Source organism: Alosa pseudoharengus, unplaced genomic scaffold (assembly GCF_046254945.1).
Source record: "Alosa pseudoharengus isolate Yale_2024_CS ecotype anadromous, Long Island Sound unplaced genomic scaffold, YU_APseudo_1.1 YU_APseudo_1.1_scf_13, whole genome shotgun sequence".
NCBI lineage: Eukaryota > Metazoa > Chordata > Actinopteri > Clupeiformes > Clupeidae > Alosa > Alosa pseudoharengus.
In genome coordinates this window covers 12,183,203-12,199,116 of record NW_027468598.1, presented here as the reverse complement: position 1 = coordinate 12,199,116, position 15,914 = coordinate 12,183,203, and the positions used below count along the sequence as shown (strand labels likewise).

General features: G+C 46.7%; 2 protein-coding genes across 3 annotated transcripts in view; one reads left to right on the top strand and one right to left on the bottom strand.

Moving 5' to 3' along the window:
* Positions 1 to 483: 483 nt before the first annotated feature.
* On the top strand, positions 484 to 5,864 carry slc35f2l (info solute carrier family 35 member F2, like). The gene is made up of 9 exons (XM_076281509.1): positions 484 to 766; positions 1,993 to 2,096; positions 2,434 to 2,609; positions 2,777 to 2,904; positions 3,111 to 3,270; positions 3,754 to 3,910; positions 4,111 to 4,163; positions 4,516 to 4,670; positions 5,258 to 5,864. Exons 1-9 carry the CDS (start codon positions 716 to 718, stop codon positions 5,528 to 5,530), a joined length of 1,257 nt encoding a protein of 418 aa, XP_076137624.1. The 5' UTR covers positions 484 to 715; the 3' UTR covers positions 5,531 to 5,864.
* A 422-nt stretch (positions 5,865 to 6,286) lies between these two features.
* The window catches only part of mnta (MAX network transcriptional repressor a), a 20,947-nt gene continuing 11,319 nt past the window's right edge, over positions 6,287 to 15,914 (bottom strand). For both annotated transcript variants that reach the window (XM_076282178.1, XM_076282179.1), the window contains 2 exons: positions 10,157 to 10,349; positions 6,287 to 9,620 (listed from right to left, as the gene is read on the bottom strand). In XM_076282178.1, the coding sequence (XP_076138293.1) occupies positions 8,692 to 9,620; positions 10,157 to 10,349 (1,122 nt within the window). In that variant the 3' untranslated portion in view covers positions 6,287 to 8,691. The remainder of the gene's footprint in view (positions 9,621 to 10,156; positions 10,350 to 15,914) is intronic.

The window sequence follows — 15,914 nt, the reverse complement described above, 5'->3', positions numbered from 1 at the left end:
CAGGGTGATGTAAAATCTCTGGTCAAACACACAGAGGCATAGGCACAGAGAGGAATGTTGGCTATGTGGACATCTTCAGACAGTAGTAGCCTAGATAATTGTAAAACCATGCTGTGTGAATGTATGTTCTGTGTGAATTTATGTTCTAGCCTACTGGTGGTATTAAGCTCACGTCTGTGGTAGGCCTACTCGAATAGATCTCTGGTGGAAGAGGGTAGGGCCCAAAGATTCTAGAGCGTAGCGCTCTAGAATCTTTGGTAGGGCCTACAGCGGCAGAAAGGTAGGCCTACGTTTTGAATATGTGACGGGATCACGCATTTGGAGAATAGACAACTGTCATTTTAAAATGTAATTATTTTACACTACAGATGGACAGTGTCTTTAATGGTGCTGCTTCTAAATCTCTGTGGACTGAAAACGTCAGTATGTTCTCAGCTCTGTCTTACTCGATGTTACATGGAAGACGGGGTAGGTGAAATCTCATCTGGTGAGGTGACATATGCGTTGCAATATTCTACTATGTCACTATCTATGTATACTTCTTTTCCAGTAGGTGGCGGAGTGTGCTACCCAATCGGACAGAAACGAATAGAAGAAGAGTGTTTTAAATCCGACATGGCCGCGGACGCGTAGTTTGTAGATGCTGCTGCAGCTGGATTCTTTATCTCAGCAACAATGTGCATAATATTGTGGAACACTGAATAGAACGTGGGAAATGTCTCTCTACAGTGAGAAGATGATATGGGTGATCTCCCTGCTGAGTTCGGTAAGTTTGATTTAACTGAGTCTGGTTAGCCTCGTGCACAGTGCTGTCATTTTAAACTTCACGTGGTCTGTTGCGAGAACTAAGAATTTATCCAATCACATTCAACCAAATGCGGCTCTGTACGGCTCTGGTTTTGTCCAATGAGATTGAACATCGCTGCCCACTTCAGGTTTGGTTGTTGCACTTAGCGTATGTTTTAGGTCGGATAAGGAAGGAAATGTTGAGTTTACAGTCTATTAGTAAAGGCAAAGCAAGACAAACACATAAGAATAACAGGTGTGGCAGATGTCAAACATTATCTCAGAATAGCATACGGGTGATAGGTCAATAATGCAATTTTGATATTAGCCTATATTTAGATTAAACAATATATAATCTTGATTCCTACTGTAACTGGTTGAGTTACAGTGGTTCTGCGCCCTCAGCCTACTCAGTGAAGTCCCATGACCACATTTTTTCGTGGACTACCTAGGTGGATTGTTCCCCCGGAAGCTAGTGCGGCTGTGCGTCAGGGTCATGGTCGATCCGATCTCTCGACGCAGTGAGAATTCCATGGAATGTCAGAACATGGACTCTGCCTGCCCATATAATTCCTCTTTAGATCAGGGATTTGTCCCATTTTAAACATTAATGTGGTCACTTACTGTCTATGCATTCCTTTGATTTGCATTTAATGCAAATAATAATTGGTTTGATGTCTGGTCGATTGACTTAAATTTACTTTGAATGAAAAAGCCCAAATATTTAATTTTCCTGCTACTCTCAAATAAAAAGCACAGAAAGGATAAGACTTTTTCATAGTTTCTGGTGTTGTGAGAGAGAAGCTACGTTTGTAGTAACTCCCTGAAGAGTTATGTAAACAGTGCTATAAAGTTACAGTAATACAGATACAAGATCTCATTTGCTGTGAATGTTTTTATAACACAAGGTCACACAGCCAGCGGTCTCATGGTCATTCAGAGCAAACATAACATCACATAATCCATGCTCAGGAATATTTTCACATATTTGACAGCAAGTTCCATTTCAAGAGCCAAGGCTTAGTACAGAACCTCTCTCTAAGTAGACTTCAAAGACTAATCTTTGCCCTGTGTTTCAAAAGATGTTAATGATTAGGCTAGAGCACATTCAACTTGGAGCCTCAGTACAGAAGATGTAGCTTTGTGTCAGTGATAGGTTTTAGATAGGGACTATATGGTCTCACGTTGAAAATTAAATCTGAACAGGGAGGACCAGATGAAGACAAGATGACTCCAGAGGAGCACATCGCAGAGCGCAAAGGACTGCTGTGTGGACTCCGAAGCTACAAATTCAAAGATGTCTTCACATGGTGAGCATGGCTGTTGTGAACTCCCGTTACATTTCAATGCTCGCTGCATTTCACTGAACTGTAACGAAATGGTGTCAGTAGTTCATCTCATCAGGTGCATTATAGCTGGGCTAATGATTTGGAGAAGATAAAGACATATGATTGATTTAAAGGTGAACTGTTTAAATTATTAGTGTATGCTGCACTGACGTGAACATTTCTGTTCTGTGGTTTCTGTGCTGTGTTGGATGCGCTTCGAGTCTTCATTCACGACTTAAATAACTTGAGTAGTGTACCACAACTATGTAAGCCATAGAGTGTCAACTCTGAATGTGTGTTTGATGTGTTTTCATCCAAGGCAGCTGTTCAAAGCCATTGCCATGGGCCAGTGCCTTTCCACACTTATCTGTGGCACAGCGGTCACCTCACAGTACCTGGCCACTGACTTCCAGTTGAACACGCCAATGCTGCAAAGCTTCCTCAATTACTCACTGCTGTGCCTCACATACACAACTATATTAATCTGCAGGAAAGGTAAAGAACCTATTCATACAGATAATACTGGAATAGCGCCTGCAATATGATTGCAATATCTGACATTAATACTGCTGCAAAGACTTGAAGACGCTGTTTGAGAGTCACATTTATGCAATTTATTTTGTTGTTCTAGTAACCAATAGGCCGTTTTTCTTTTAACATAGGAGATGGCAATATTTTGCAGATTTTAAAATCAAAATGGTGGAAGTATTTTCTACTTGGACTGGTGGATGTCGAGGCCAATTACACAGTTGTGAAAGCATACCAGTACACCACTTTGACAAGCATACAGGTAACCACCCATCATCCAATCATAAAAAAAAATATGTGAATGAGAATAGTGCACTTTTTTCACTTTAAACATTATAATTGCATTCATCAAAATGGATAATCACAGACTCTGTACCCTCAGTTACCTCAAGGTGATAGCCTGCAAAGACGGCATGGTAATGATTCGTCAGGTTGGAAACGTTGTCATTTTCTTGTCTTTGCCCGCAGCTGCTGGATTGCTTTGTGATCCCAGTGCTGATGGTCTTGTCCTGGTTCTTCCTGAAGACGCGCTACAGGCCCGTCCACTATGTGGCCGTGGCCGTGTGTCTGGTGGGAGTGGGGGCCATGGTGGGAGCGGACCTCCTCGCCGGCAGGGACCAAGGATCCTGTGAGAAAACGTGTTTATAATCTTTTGTGGTTTATAATGTCCAAACTCTGCTTCAAATATGCAGTTGATGGACCAATAAGACTAAATCCCTCTTTGTTGATGTGTTATGTTATATGCAATGAAAAGACACTATCAATAACCATGATGACATTATAGCAAAGATGTTATAATACCCTTATACAGTCTATGAATAATACTACCAAGTGTTGTTAATAAGAGCATTGTCTGGTATGATTTCCTGTCCTCTTCTCTTCCTCTTTTCCTGCTATCATTCATGTGGATGAATTACAATATATACTGTATGTATAATGATATAACTGTTATGATAATCAAATAATGAATGAGTTATAAACAGTGGAATGGAACGCTGGTAGTTTCAACTCATTCCCATGTTCATTCTAGTAACTGCTGCTACTTATAAACATGTTTCTATAATGTGCCCATTTTAAAGTGTGCTGTTTCGCTCCGTTTCTGTCTGCACAGCTGCAAACATTCTGCTGGGAGATGGGCTGGTTTTGATCAGTGCAACGCTGTACGCGGTGTCTAACGTGTGTCAGGAGTACACGGTGAAGAACCTGAGCCGGGTGGAGTTCCTGGGCATGGTGGGCCTCTTTGGGACCCTCATCAGTGGGATCCAGATGTAAGACAGCACTCACGTAACTCACTGTTAAATACACAAACACACATAGCACATTTTTAGTCTCTGCTAGTTACCTTTTCAAGTAACTAAATTCTAAAACAACAGAATTCCATCCAACTGTTTGTTTCTCCATATGTGTTTAAGAAAATAATGAATGTGTTAGTTTGTTAGTCTTAGCCCTGCCTTGCTTCACCTTGTAGGGGCATTCTGGAGCACAATGAGTTGGCTAACATTCAGTGGAACTGGAAACTCGGTGAGTCTTTACATTTTGGAGCACAGCAATCATCACAGCAATCATCACAGACTGTCATAAATACATTTGTAACAAAGGTTAAAGGTACAAAAATAAATATACTTAACAATGATTATACTGTAGCGTTTGAAGGCCTGATCAAACAGCTGTCCCTGTGTTACTGTCCATTTTATGTGTCTCTCTATGAGGCAGGCTCAACATAAAATAAATAATGCATTAAAATGGCTGAATAAAGGAAATGTAGAATGCATAGAGACATTTTTAATTTTTTACTAACTACAAAAACATTAATACAATAACAAAAAAAATATTGGGTATAACAGGGTCACATTTCTCTCTTTCTCTCTCTCAGGGCTGCTGCTGGCTGGCTTTGCCCTCTGCATGTACATACTGTACAGTTTCATGCCTGTGGTGGTCAAGATGACCAGTGCCACTGCAGTCAACCTCTCCCTGCTCACCGCAGACCTGTTCAGCCTCTTCTTTGGCCTTTTCCTTTTCCACTACTCGGTAAGTCAGTCAGATGCCTTAGTTAGTAGATGTTGTATCGCTTACTGAGATGAATGCAGGAAAGCATCAGGCCTCTCTTCTGAGGGGGTTACTTATTTATGTTAAAAATGCCCCTTGGATGCAGTCAGCTGTTTGTATCTTCACATTTTTTTCATATTTGATCACCTGTCCAAAGAAGTCTTTTTTGGGCTTTAGATGACCTAACTGTGACAATTCAAAGCCACTTACTCATGACTGGTCTCCCTGACATGCCATGATTACATTTGACTTTATCTCACCTTAATGTGTAAGCCATCTGCCATTGTGTCAAGACTGGGTCAAAGTACCACGACTCCCTCCTTGAGATGTTCTCTTCCCCACATGAATAAAAACATTTGCACTGTGTGACCTACTGTCTTAAACAAAATGGTGACCTTGATTTGAAAGCCTGGTATATTACATCTGTTCAAATTGACCTTAAGATTATCAGTACTTTGTGTAATCTTTGTTTGATAAGAGCTGGTATAATGGTCCATCTCTAGAAAAGAGAAATAAGCTGAAGGCCCCTCCACTTACCTCCACTCTGCCCTGCTCTATTGTGTCTACAGTTCTCTGTGCTCTATATCGTGTCGCTGGTGGTGATCCTTGTGGGGTTCGTCATATTCAACGCGGTGCCAACACTGACCTTGGCCCCCGCTGCCGTCCCACAGCCGGAGGAGGACGGGCATGTGTACCAGGATTCTGTCTTTGAGGTGACCTCCACAGGGCCAGTTACGCCACAAGGCAAAGGAGAGGAGCATTGTGATGCCAATGACCTTACGTGGACGGAACCCACATATAACCAATTAACGAGCGGAGAGGAGAGGGGCACAAAACTGTAGCCTTTTAAAGACTGGTGCCTTGTTCATCATCTTTACCATTTTCACTCCATACGAAGTACATCATCTAGTGAACAACTACACAGATGATTTCACCATGTAGAGTACTATAGTGAAATAATGAATATTTCAAACAAGTTTAGGTTCCTGAGAATATTTTTTAGTCTACCGTACTTTCTGTCTGCGGTTATTTATCATTTCTATACGTTTATGGCCAAACTACTTTCCAAAGTGCTGCTAACATTTCCACAATCAAAGAACTATGGTGACACAGAACTTCAGTGTATGTCAAGCAATGTGTTCTGATTTTATAGTAATAAATGTTTTTCAAAATCCATACCTTCTTGTGTACTAAATAATAGTACTGATTTAATTTTAAGATTGTAAATGCATATTAAGTTAGCATGCCAAGTCGAACTCCTGTCTGTGCTGTTGTGTACATGGGAAATAATTGGCAGATATTCTGACTTAATAATTGGCAGAGACACGGTCTGAAGGTTTCCTTCTTACAGCAAGTGTTAAAACTTAGACCCCTGATTTAGGCATCTGTTATGTTGATGTCGGTCAGATATGACCTTTTAGGCCAAGTAGTCTAAAAATGCATTAAAATATGCTAATAATCAGCACTTTCCTCTATGAACAAACCATATTTCTGACAAAGCATAGACGGGCTATTTTCTGATGGTGTCCCAAGTGACCTTGCAAGTCATACTAACAAACACAGTAAACCTTAAAGAAATAAAGACACTTACTAAGTAGTTAAACGTAACAAGATTTATTAAGGATCCTTATCTTTTGTTCTCTTGTATTAATTTTTCGCATTTTTCCTCATACAGTTCTCTTAAACATAATGGACAGTTAGATCTAAATGCAGCCCCGAGTCTACAGGCTATATACAACTTTAACTTTCTCCATAGGGAAAACACACATTATGTATATATAATATCAATGTGGAAAGAGGTCTGAGAAGTTGCCCCATTGTATACAGTACTGTACATGGTCCCAGAAAAAAAAAAAAAACATTACAACAAAACTACATGCGAAACCAGGCAGGTCAAAATGTTAAAATACATAAATTTGAAGGTGAATGCTTTCATATGCCTAGATGTGCATACATAGAAAAAAAATGTAGCCAAAGATGTCTTAAAATATTCTCACTATTTCTCTCACGCACACACAAGCATAAAATGCAGGGAACTTTTTCTGCCAGTTGAAATGGTACAGCTGTAAACGTGTTTTTGCTCGTCATGGGGCCGATGAGCAGCAACATCACAGTGTTGGAGAGGATAGCTCCCTCCTCCAGAGGGCGCCGTGAGCCAGGCATGCCGCTGCGCCCCAATGGAATGGAATACTAATGCGGGCTTCTGACTACATCGCCATTCAGTCATTTACCAGAGTTAGTCAACGCCATTCACCCGGTCAGTCATTCATACTTCATCCATTGTCATTCAGGCGGAAACAGGCCGCATGGGAGAGGAGTGTGCGGTCAGGACCCTCGTGCGGACATTACAGTACCAACACCCACACACGCACAGTTCTACACGTGACTGTTCGGTCTTTTTGGGAGATGTAATGAGGTGGTCTGTCACAATACACTTGTGACTTGAGTTGCGCTGCGTTCACATAAGTGAGCAGATGACCAGCCTCACCCCTCTGGTCATTCTTCACCCGCACTCGCACTACGGTGCGAAAACGTATTCCTGGGTGAATGAGTCGGTCACATTCGCATACACAAGCTCCAGGGCTCTGCTGGTGCACTGTCGCCAGCTCCTGGAAACAGCTCACACACATACACACGCACGCTACTGCTCGCTACGACAGCACATGATCAAACACATGCAGGTCAACCACAGTGCCCACACCACAAAAAGCCTACAAGCTTAACACATTCACCAAGTATGAGGGACATTATCTTTTTTTTTTCTTTTTTTATAGGCTTTTCAAAATCTGATTGCCAGTGTTCTTCCTCCACTCACACCAAATAATTCCTATAATTTCTTCATGATGCAAAGACAAAGGCATACGATGCAATGCAGTAATTAATCGCTTTTATATACATTCACAACGTCCGTCTGGGACTGACACCACTTTTGTGTCATGATATACTATCGAATGCTCTTTTTCAATGCCATGATCCTGCTCCACACTAGCGGTGTGCTTCGGGAATGAGTACTGGTAAATGTCCTGTCTCACAGTAGGGATTAGCGGCAGTGCACCAGGCTGGACAGCAGAGGGCGGAAGTGCAACATGTAACACTAGAGCACCAGAGGCACTGAAAGGCAACAAAAACGGCACTGCCGCCAACTGGGGATCCCCACATTAACCTCCTCGGGACGTCTGGCCGAGGATGGTGAGACAGGACCACATATCCTTGCCCAAGGCGATTCTCAAGAGCTTACAGACAGAAATCTGATGTTAAAGGGGCTTCTTTTGAGCGGTTGCACCGAAATGTGATATAACAAGGTTTGTGCCCGACAGTGACACGACGAACAATAAAAACCTGTGGACCTCGAACCACAGTAATTACGGTGTAACACAACACCCAGAACACCCGTCAGGTCGATCAGGTGAGGCATATAGTATCTGTGAGGCTTTAAAGCGTGGCCTGCTCTCGCTGTGATTGGGTACTTCATGTGCACTGGTATATATCAAGGCAATGAAACCGCAGAGGTGTGCGTGTCCATAGATGGGACAACACTGCACCTTCTCCGGAAATTTGGTGGGGCTACATGTCACTCAGAATTCATGACCCATGATTTCACAAGCTAATACGCACAGCAAGTAGCAAACAATCACTCGAGACAACATACCCTTGCTCTACCCACACACACAAACACATTTTTCTTTAATCAAGTCAATATATAGCTATAGATATTTATAAATTCTTTTTTTTTCGTATTTTAATTATTAAAGTCTTTCTTATAGTTCTTTATAGAGTTGTGTATTTTGTGCATGTGTGTATATTTATTTGGAATGTACTGAGTGTTCTTTATAGCGGCGAAGCCTCGACTGACTCCGGAGTGGGTTCGCGCTGCGACCAACCACACAGGCTTTCGCATCAGCGGGGGGGAGGGGTTGGGTCCCGAAATGTGGGCCTCTGATGCCTCTACCCCCTAGTCACAGATCTCAAATCTGTGTCTTCGTCACCATCGTCTTCGTTCACCTCAGGCCAGCTTCAGTGTACTGACAGGGAAGGAGGGCATGGTCACCATGGTGACAGGGTTGAGCACCGTCTGGCCCACCAGCTGCGGGTGGTGGGCGACCACCTGGGCTCCCGCCGGCTTACCCATCTGCCCCGGCGAAGCCCCGTTGACCTGGGCGTGGGTGAGCGTGTGGGCAATGTGGCTGACCATGGCTGGCTGGGTGACAGCCACGGTCTGCGGGTAGAGAGTGGGCAGGTGATGCTGGCTCAAGTGCGCCACCGGGTGCACGGTGATGTGGCCGATGGGCTGCGGCGTGGCACCGGGTGAGGGCGCCAGGTGGGCCAGGGTGGCGTGTTGCTGGGGGCCAGGATGGCCGTGCTGGCCAGGCTGCTGCAGCACTTGCGGCATCGGCTTGCCGGCCGGCTGGATGATGTGGTTGACCGTGGCCTGGATGACGGAGGCGTGCGAGACCGGAGCGGCGTGGGCGATGACCGTGGGCTGCACCATGCCCGCCATGCCGTTGTTGATGGCGCTGACGCCGTTGCTGGCGCCGGGCGTGGCAACAATGCGCGCGTGGGCCGCCAGGAGCGCCTGGGGGGCCATCAGTGTCTGGGCCTGGAGCGGAGAGCTGGTGATGGGGCTGAGGGCCGCCACCGGACTGGGGATGGTGCTAGGGGCTGTGGCCGAGACCGGAACAAGGGCCTGGGCCTTGGCTGGGGCGGTCAGGGCCGTGGCAGAGAGGGCCAGCTGGGGTGAAAGCTTGTGCTGGACGGTGCTGGGGGAGTGGTGGTTGTGGTGGTGGTTGTTGTTGAGCAGGGCGGCTCTGGAGGGGACAGGCGAGGCCTTTCTCGGCTCAGGCTGAGGAGCTTGAGGCACTTTGCGGGGGGGTGAAGCAGACGGACTTTGCTCCTCAATATCATCATCATCGTCATCTATGTTGTCTTCACCCTCTGAAAGAACAAAAAAAAAAAACACAAAAGATTTACAAACACATGACAATAAACTTCTTGTGAAAGTGGGGGTTTCCCAGGCTGTGACAGTACTAAGAAAAGGCAGCAAATAACAATTATTTTCATTGCCAATTTTTGTTTTCAAATAATTGATCAGTTTGTGAAGAAAATGTAGAACAGTGTTTCCCAAAGCCGAAGATTATGTCCACAAATGCCTTGTTTTGTCCACACACCAAAGATATTTAGTTATCGGTTAAGTAATTAGTCCCCATTAATCATGGTGGTGAAGTAGTTGTCAACTAATTGATTAATTGTTGCAGTCCTAATCAAGACAGAAGACCGCATGCCTCTGTAAAGCCTCTAATGGCCTGACCTGAGCAAGGAAACTGACTCACATCACCTTTGGCGACACTTCCAAATCAGTAACAATGCCATGAATCATAAGAGGCAGTCTTATCTCCATTTATAGACTCGTGTTGAGAAGGGGCCATCGCCACCTTCACTGTGAGTGCGGTGGTGAGGGCGTGCTGTCTGACCTGAGGCTGTGGAGGTGGACGCCTGATCGTCTTCGGGCTGCATGGTCTGGCGGAGGAGGCGGTCGATCTCCAGCACGTCCATCCACTGGCTCAGCTCGTTCTTGAGCTCGGCCAGTCGCTGCTGCGTGGCGATCTTCTCCCGCGCCAGACGCTCCATCTCGTGCTCAAACTCCTTCTCCTTACGCTTCAGCGTCTGTGGAGAAAGAAAGAGAGAGAGAGAGGGTGAGTACATAACGTACATCAATCCCACAGACCCACACAAACAGCCAGGCTCCAACCTTCTTGTACCACAGAGCGTGAGAACAGAAGGCTTACACTTGTCTAATTCAATATTTGTGTTCACACGATCCAACTCCAGTCCAACCCAGAACAGTTCCACACAAACACTTTTTATATAAACTAGATACAAATATGAACACACTCATCCAAACCCCTGGTTCAAACCACTCATTCTTTCCTTGCTGGAGGGCAGGAGTGGATGGAACATTGTGTTTGTTTGTGTGTGTGTGTCTGTGAGTGTGTGTGTGTAGGTCACACAAGCACACACACATACACACGTGTTTGCCCTCACTGCAGCCAGCAGTCACTACCATACTCTTACTCCGTGTTTACCTAACTCCCAACACAAATGGACGAGCAATGACGTCACCGTAACGGGCAACGGTCAATCGCCAGTGCCCTGCCCAACCCTGCCTCCGCAGTACAAAGCAGGTCACTGGGGGAGGAGGGACAGCAGGAGTGTGCGCAAATTAGCTTAGCGCCCACCGAAGGTCTCACTTACGGCCCAGCACACCATTCTCCAGCGAGCGAACATCCTGTGCGAGGCCGTGAGTGACCCTACAGGAAAAATGAGGAGGCTCTAAATTGATTCAAGGCCTCCTACTGGAGCAAGGCCATAGATTAGTGGTTTTTCCAGCAATGGGGGAAATGGACAGCAGCCTGTGAGCAGAGCAGAACAGAGCGGACAGGAGAGTGGATGGTTTAGAGCAGTGGCTCTTAAACTTTTTTGCTTGCCACCCCCGAAAAAACATTGGCCAAGTCTCACAACCCCCTTCTCTCCAATTAGTTTCACTTTGGAAAATGTTGTGAGGTAGGCACTGGTGGCAGAGGCAGAAAATGTGTTCTTTCATAGCTAGGCTATGTCAACAAAGGTACTGTTAATGGCAGCCTTTAACAATCTAATTGATTACTATTACTTTCCAATGGATAACTAGCACTCATTCAGTGTAACTGACATAACTGGCGCTCCTGTGGCAAAAGAAGGCTGCATTGTGTTCCGTCATTGGTAAGCTCACACAGCATCTTCGAGCTAATTATTCATTGCAAGAGGCGCGCGCAGGTAGGCCTAAAGATTTGCATAAACAGCATCCACTTTTAGGAGGAACATTATGGAAATACTGAACTGTAAGCCTACATTTAGGGTTACTGAATGTCCCATTTCTTAAACATGTTTGTTTAAAAACATTTAGAAAAATAATTTCACGACCCTTCCCATGATTTTGCCGACCCCCAATTTAAGAACCACTGGTGTAGAGGTTCATCAGCATGTGTACATTGTGTGTGTGTGTGTGTAAGAGTGTACTCAAGTGCTTCCCCCTTCTAACCTTGTGACAAAGTTTCCAGCTCCCTTTTGGGAACCTGAGACATTTGCTTGGTAGCTGTCAGTGTCATCTATGTGTTGTGTGTATATTCTAATGTGAGAGAGAGAGTGAGTGAGTGAGTGAGTGTGTGTGTGTGTGTGTGTGTGTTCTGTGTTTGCTAAGAGCCAATCAGGTGGGGCCATCTGGACCAAGGAGCAGTGAGTAAGAAAGCCGAGGCAGACTGCCAGCAATCAGCCAACCACCAATACCCTCCTCACTGCGCTACCCTGCCCACTACTGCTACCCACTCTTTCCCATCGGAGCCAACGAGGGGAAAACAAACAAAAAACGGAGCAAAGGCATTGGACTGTGTCCAGAGGGAGGGAGGGAGGGGGAGGGAGAGAGAGAGAAAGAAAGAAAGAAAGAAAGAAAGAAAGAAAGAAAGAAAGGCCTCATAAGGCACATGGATGGGCCCTCTGTGACCCACTTTCCTGCCCCCCTCCCTTACTGGGTCAGCTGACACTGGTGCCCCACACAGGGCACAGAGGCTCCACTAAGGTGTTTACAAGAGAGGAAGACAAGAGAGAAAGGAAGATGCTGTGTGTGTGTGTGTGTGTGTGTGTTTGGCCTGCCCACAGACTCCTCTAGTTGTCACCTGGAGATCCCACAAACAGACAGGCGCGGGCGGAGAGAAAGTGAAACCAAACACCTCCACACAGGGAGACTCACAGGGGCAACTGGGGCAAACAATCCAATCCCAGGGCTGTACCGAGACAAAGCGAGAGCCAAGAGCACGTAGCATGAGACAGATGGTGAGCATGGAAAATCTGTGAACACCATCATGATTCTCTGTGAGACTTCAGTCGAGTCGTCCAACACTGTAAGACCCATCCATAATTAACTGCAATGTAGAAAGTATTAACCATGTTAATATGTGGTTGAGTAGTTTTCCTATGTGGCAGAGAGCCTTTTAATGGGAAGCTTTTACAATCTACAGGCCTGTGAGGCTAGTGAACATAAATGGCTGCTAACCCCCTGGGAGCCAGTAGGCTACAGCACCTGCCTAAGGATCAGAGACCTACTGTATGTGGTCTACACACACACACCTCTAATTGTGAACTTGGAGTTCTTTTTGTTATTTGAGACGTGTCATTAGGCCTCCAACATTGTCTGTCTGTCTGTCTGTCTGTCTGTCTCTCTGAAAGCACTCAGGAGCAACTGGTCAGTGGTGGCTGTCGTGACCGGAACAGGAGCCTGTCAGCGAGTAGCCATGCAGCAGCTGCTAGCTCTAGATTAGCTCACAGGATTCGGTTTAAGATGATGGATGGGGTCCTGCTCCAATCAACGCCCACGGCATCTGATGGGGGTGGGAGAGCGGGAGGAGAAGAGCATGCCTAACCCCCCCCCCCCCTTACTCGAGCAGTTAGGGGGATCTTTGTCTCAACAAATGAGATGCCAGAGTGGCCTGCTGTTGTCAAGGTGACGGCTGAAAACCCACCATAGTTTCCTTGGCAACCAGATTCATGAAGAGCACAGTGTGTCAGTGAGAAGTGCACCATTGTAGAATGCTGTGGCACACACACACACACACACACACACACTTGCTTGCGTAGCTGTTGGATTTTCCCCACACGATACACTAATAGGGTGCAGCAGCACATTGGCTCACTGCGGCATTTGAAACACTCTGCCAACTGAGAGTGAGCATCAGACGCTGCTCTTCATATGAAAGCTGCCTGTGAGTCTGTCTGCCTGCCTGTCTGTCTGTCTGTCTGTCTGTCTGCCTCTCTCTAAAGATGGTTTTACAGGAACTAGTCATGATCTCCATCTCTCCGGCCCCACCCCCTCTTTCTAAGCCAACCAACCCCCACCCTCTCCTAAGGAAGGGGGGGAAGGGCTTTCCGAGAGGCCCACTCCCACCCTTCCCCCATACTCTTTGCTAGTCTGTGTTAAGTGTGCATGTTTGTGCATATATGTTCACACGAGTATGTGTTTTACAGTTGCGTGCGTGCGTGCGTGCGCCAGCTTCACTCCATGGATGGGAGCCAGAGACGGAGCTGCCTGTGGCCCCAGCTGTGCGTACCAGCCAATATGAGTCACCTGCCCCCAGGCCTGCTCTACAAACACCCAAACCCCCTGAACTTCAATAGGAGCCCTGAACACCAACACACACACACCCACATTCTCACACACAAACGCAATCACACCACCTGGCTAAACTGAAAGCTGTGTGACACACCAACTGTACCCGCCTCTCTCTTCACACACACACACACACAATCATCCATCATGCCCAAAGTCTGTCATCCTTTTCCGCTCCAACATGGAGACACACACACATAAAAATATTGGCTGTGTACAAACACGATAAAACCTAAGACTCCACAGGCTACAGTGGCAGCTCCACTGCCTACTTGCAGGCTCACTGCTTGGCTGGGTTCAACAGGCTCACATGGCCCCCCTGTAACATGAGCCTAGCATGGAGGCTGCTTGTGTCTTACTCACACACACACACACACAAGCAAGCAATCTCCCCTCCCATCTCCAGCCCTCCTCGCTAACTCCATACCGAGCTTCTAATCCTCCATGTGCTGTGTGTTTGGCTGTGAGGATTGGGTGTCCAATACAAAAAATGTGCATTATGTGTACTAACAAGGTGGACTACTGTATGTTTGTGTGTGTGTGTGTGTGTGTGTTTTGTGTGAGGTCTGGATGTCTGTGTGAATATGTATATAAGATTTGTGTATGTTCTTGAGTTCTCTGTGTCTTCCTGTGATTGTGAGTGCGTGTGCGTGTGCGTGTGTGTGTGTGTGTGTGTGTGTGTGTAAATGTAAGCGGAGCTGGCCTGTGTGTGTGTGTGAAAGTAAGCGGAGCTGGCCCGTCTGATTAGTCCAGAGTGAGAGAGGAAGGTAAACATGGCTCAGTCAGCGCCACATGCAATGCGAGTGAGGCGCACATGTCCTGACCGATACGGTAGGAGGGCCCGAGAGCGCGCGGGAGGGGGAGGAGGAAGAGGAAGAGGGGGAGGGAGGGGGGCGAGGGTGAGGGTGAGGGCGGCAGCACTGCTGCACTCACTGACTCACTGACTCACTTTTGCAGCACACGAGGCCAGTCATCCCGCAGCTCCAGCTCCAGAGGGGAGGGCGAGGGGGAGGCGCGGGGGAGGGGCATGTCGCAAACTCGCTCCTCCTCTAACGACTGCCTGGCTCCAGGCCGGCCTCGGCAAGATCCTCTCCCCGTCTCGTGACTGTGAGCTTGGGTGTGAGTCCTGCTTGGTATAGCAACCCCCACCCACCCTAACCTCCCCCACCCCTACCCTCCCTCTACCTACAACTCTGGACTGCAGTAATTCTGACCGTGACTAACCACCCTCACGTGGCCCCTGACTCCCTAGGTAGCGTATAGGAGCCGGGAGGGGGCGACGACTCGGAGCACTTATGTCAGTTTCTCACTTTACTCAGCCCACCGCCATTATCTACACTAATGTATGTGTCTGTCACAACCCGAGATGAGAGCTCGCCAGCTCTCTCGAGCCCAGTGCCACAGTATAGAGACAGTGTGTGTGTGTGTTTGTGTGTGTGTGTGTGTGTGTGTGTTCGTGTGTGTGTTCGTGTGTGTGTTCGTGTGTGTGTGTTCGTGTGTGTGTGTTCGTGTGTGTGTGTTCGTGTGTGTGTGTTCGTGTGTGTGTGTTCGTGTGTGTGTGTTCGTGTGTGTGTGTTCGTGTGTGTGTGTTCGTGTGTGTGTGTTCGTGTGTGTGTGTGTGTGGTTGAAGGGGTAGGTGGGTCTCCTCTTTTCAGCCTTCACCTGCCATTTCTTTCTGGATGAACACAGGCTCTAGACAGATGGCAAATTACTGTCAGGGTCAAACAGAAAAATGGCAGGAAAGAGGGTGCAAATGAGGCTTTCTGCTGCTGGAAAGAGCCCTATATTCCCCACCCAGCAACATGTCGGCTGAGAGCAGCTCATGTAAGAGACCTGTTGAGCACACGGAGACCTGGGACATAACCAATCAAAAGGCTGTGCTTAGAAAGGATAAACACCCACACACACACAACTGCCCTAAAAGACAGATGACAAAATGTCTTTTGTAACCCCTCCCCACACACACACAGACAAAGTAAAGATTGCATGTACATGTTTTTTCAATCTGTGTGTTCCTGCATGACACCAACTGGTCT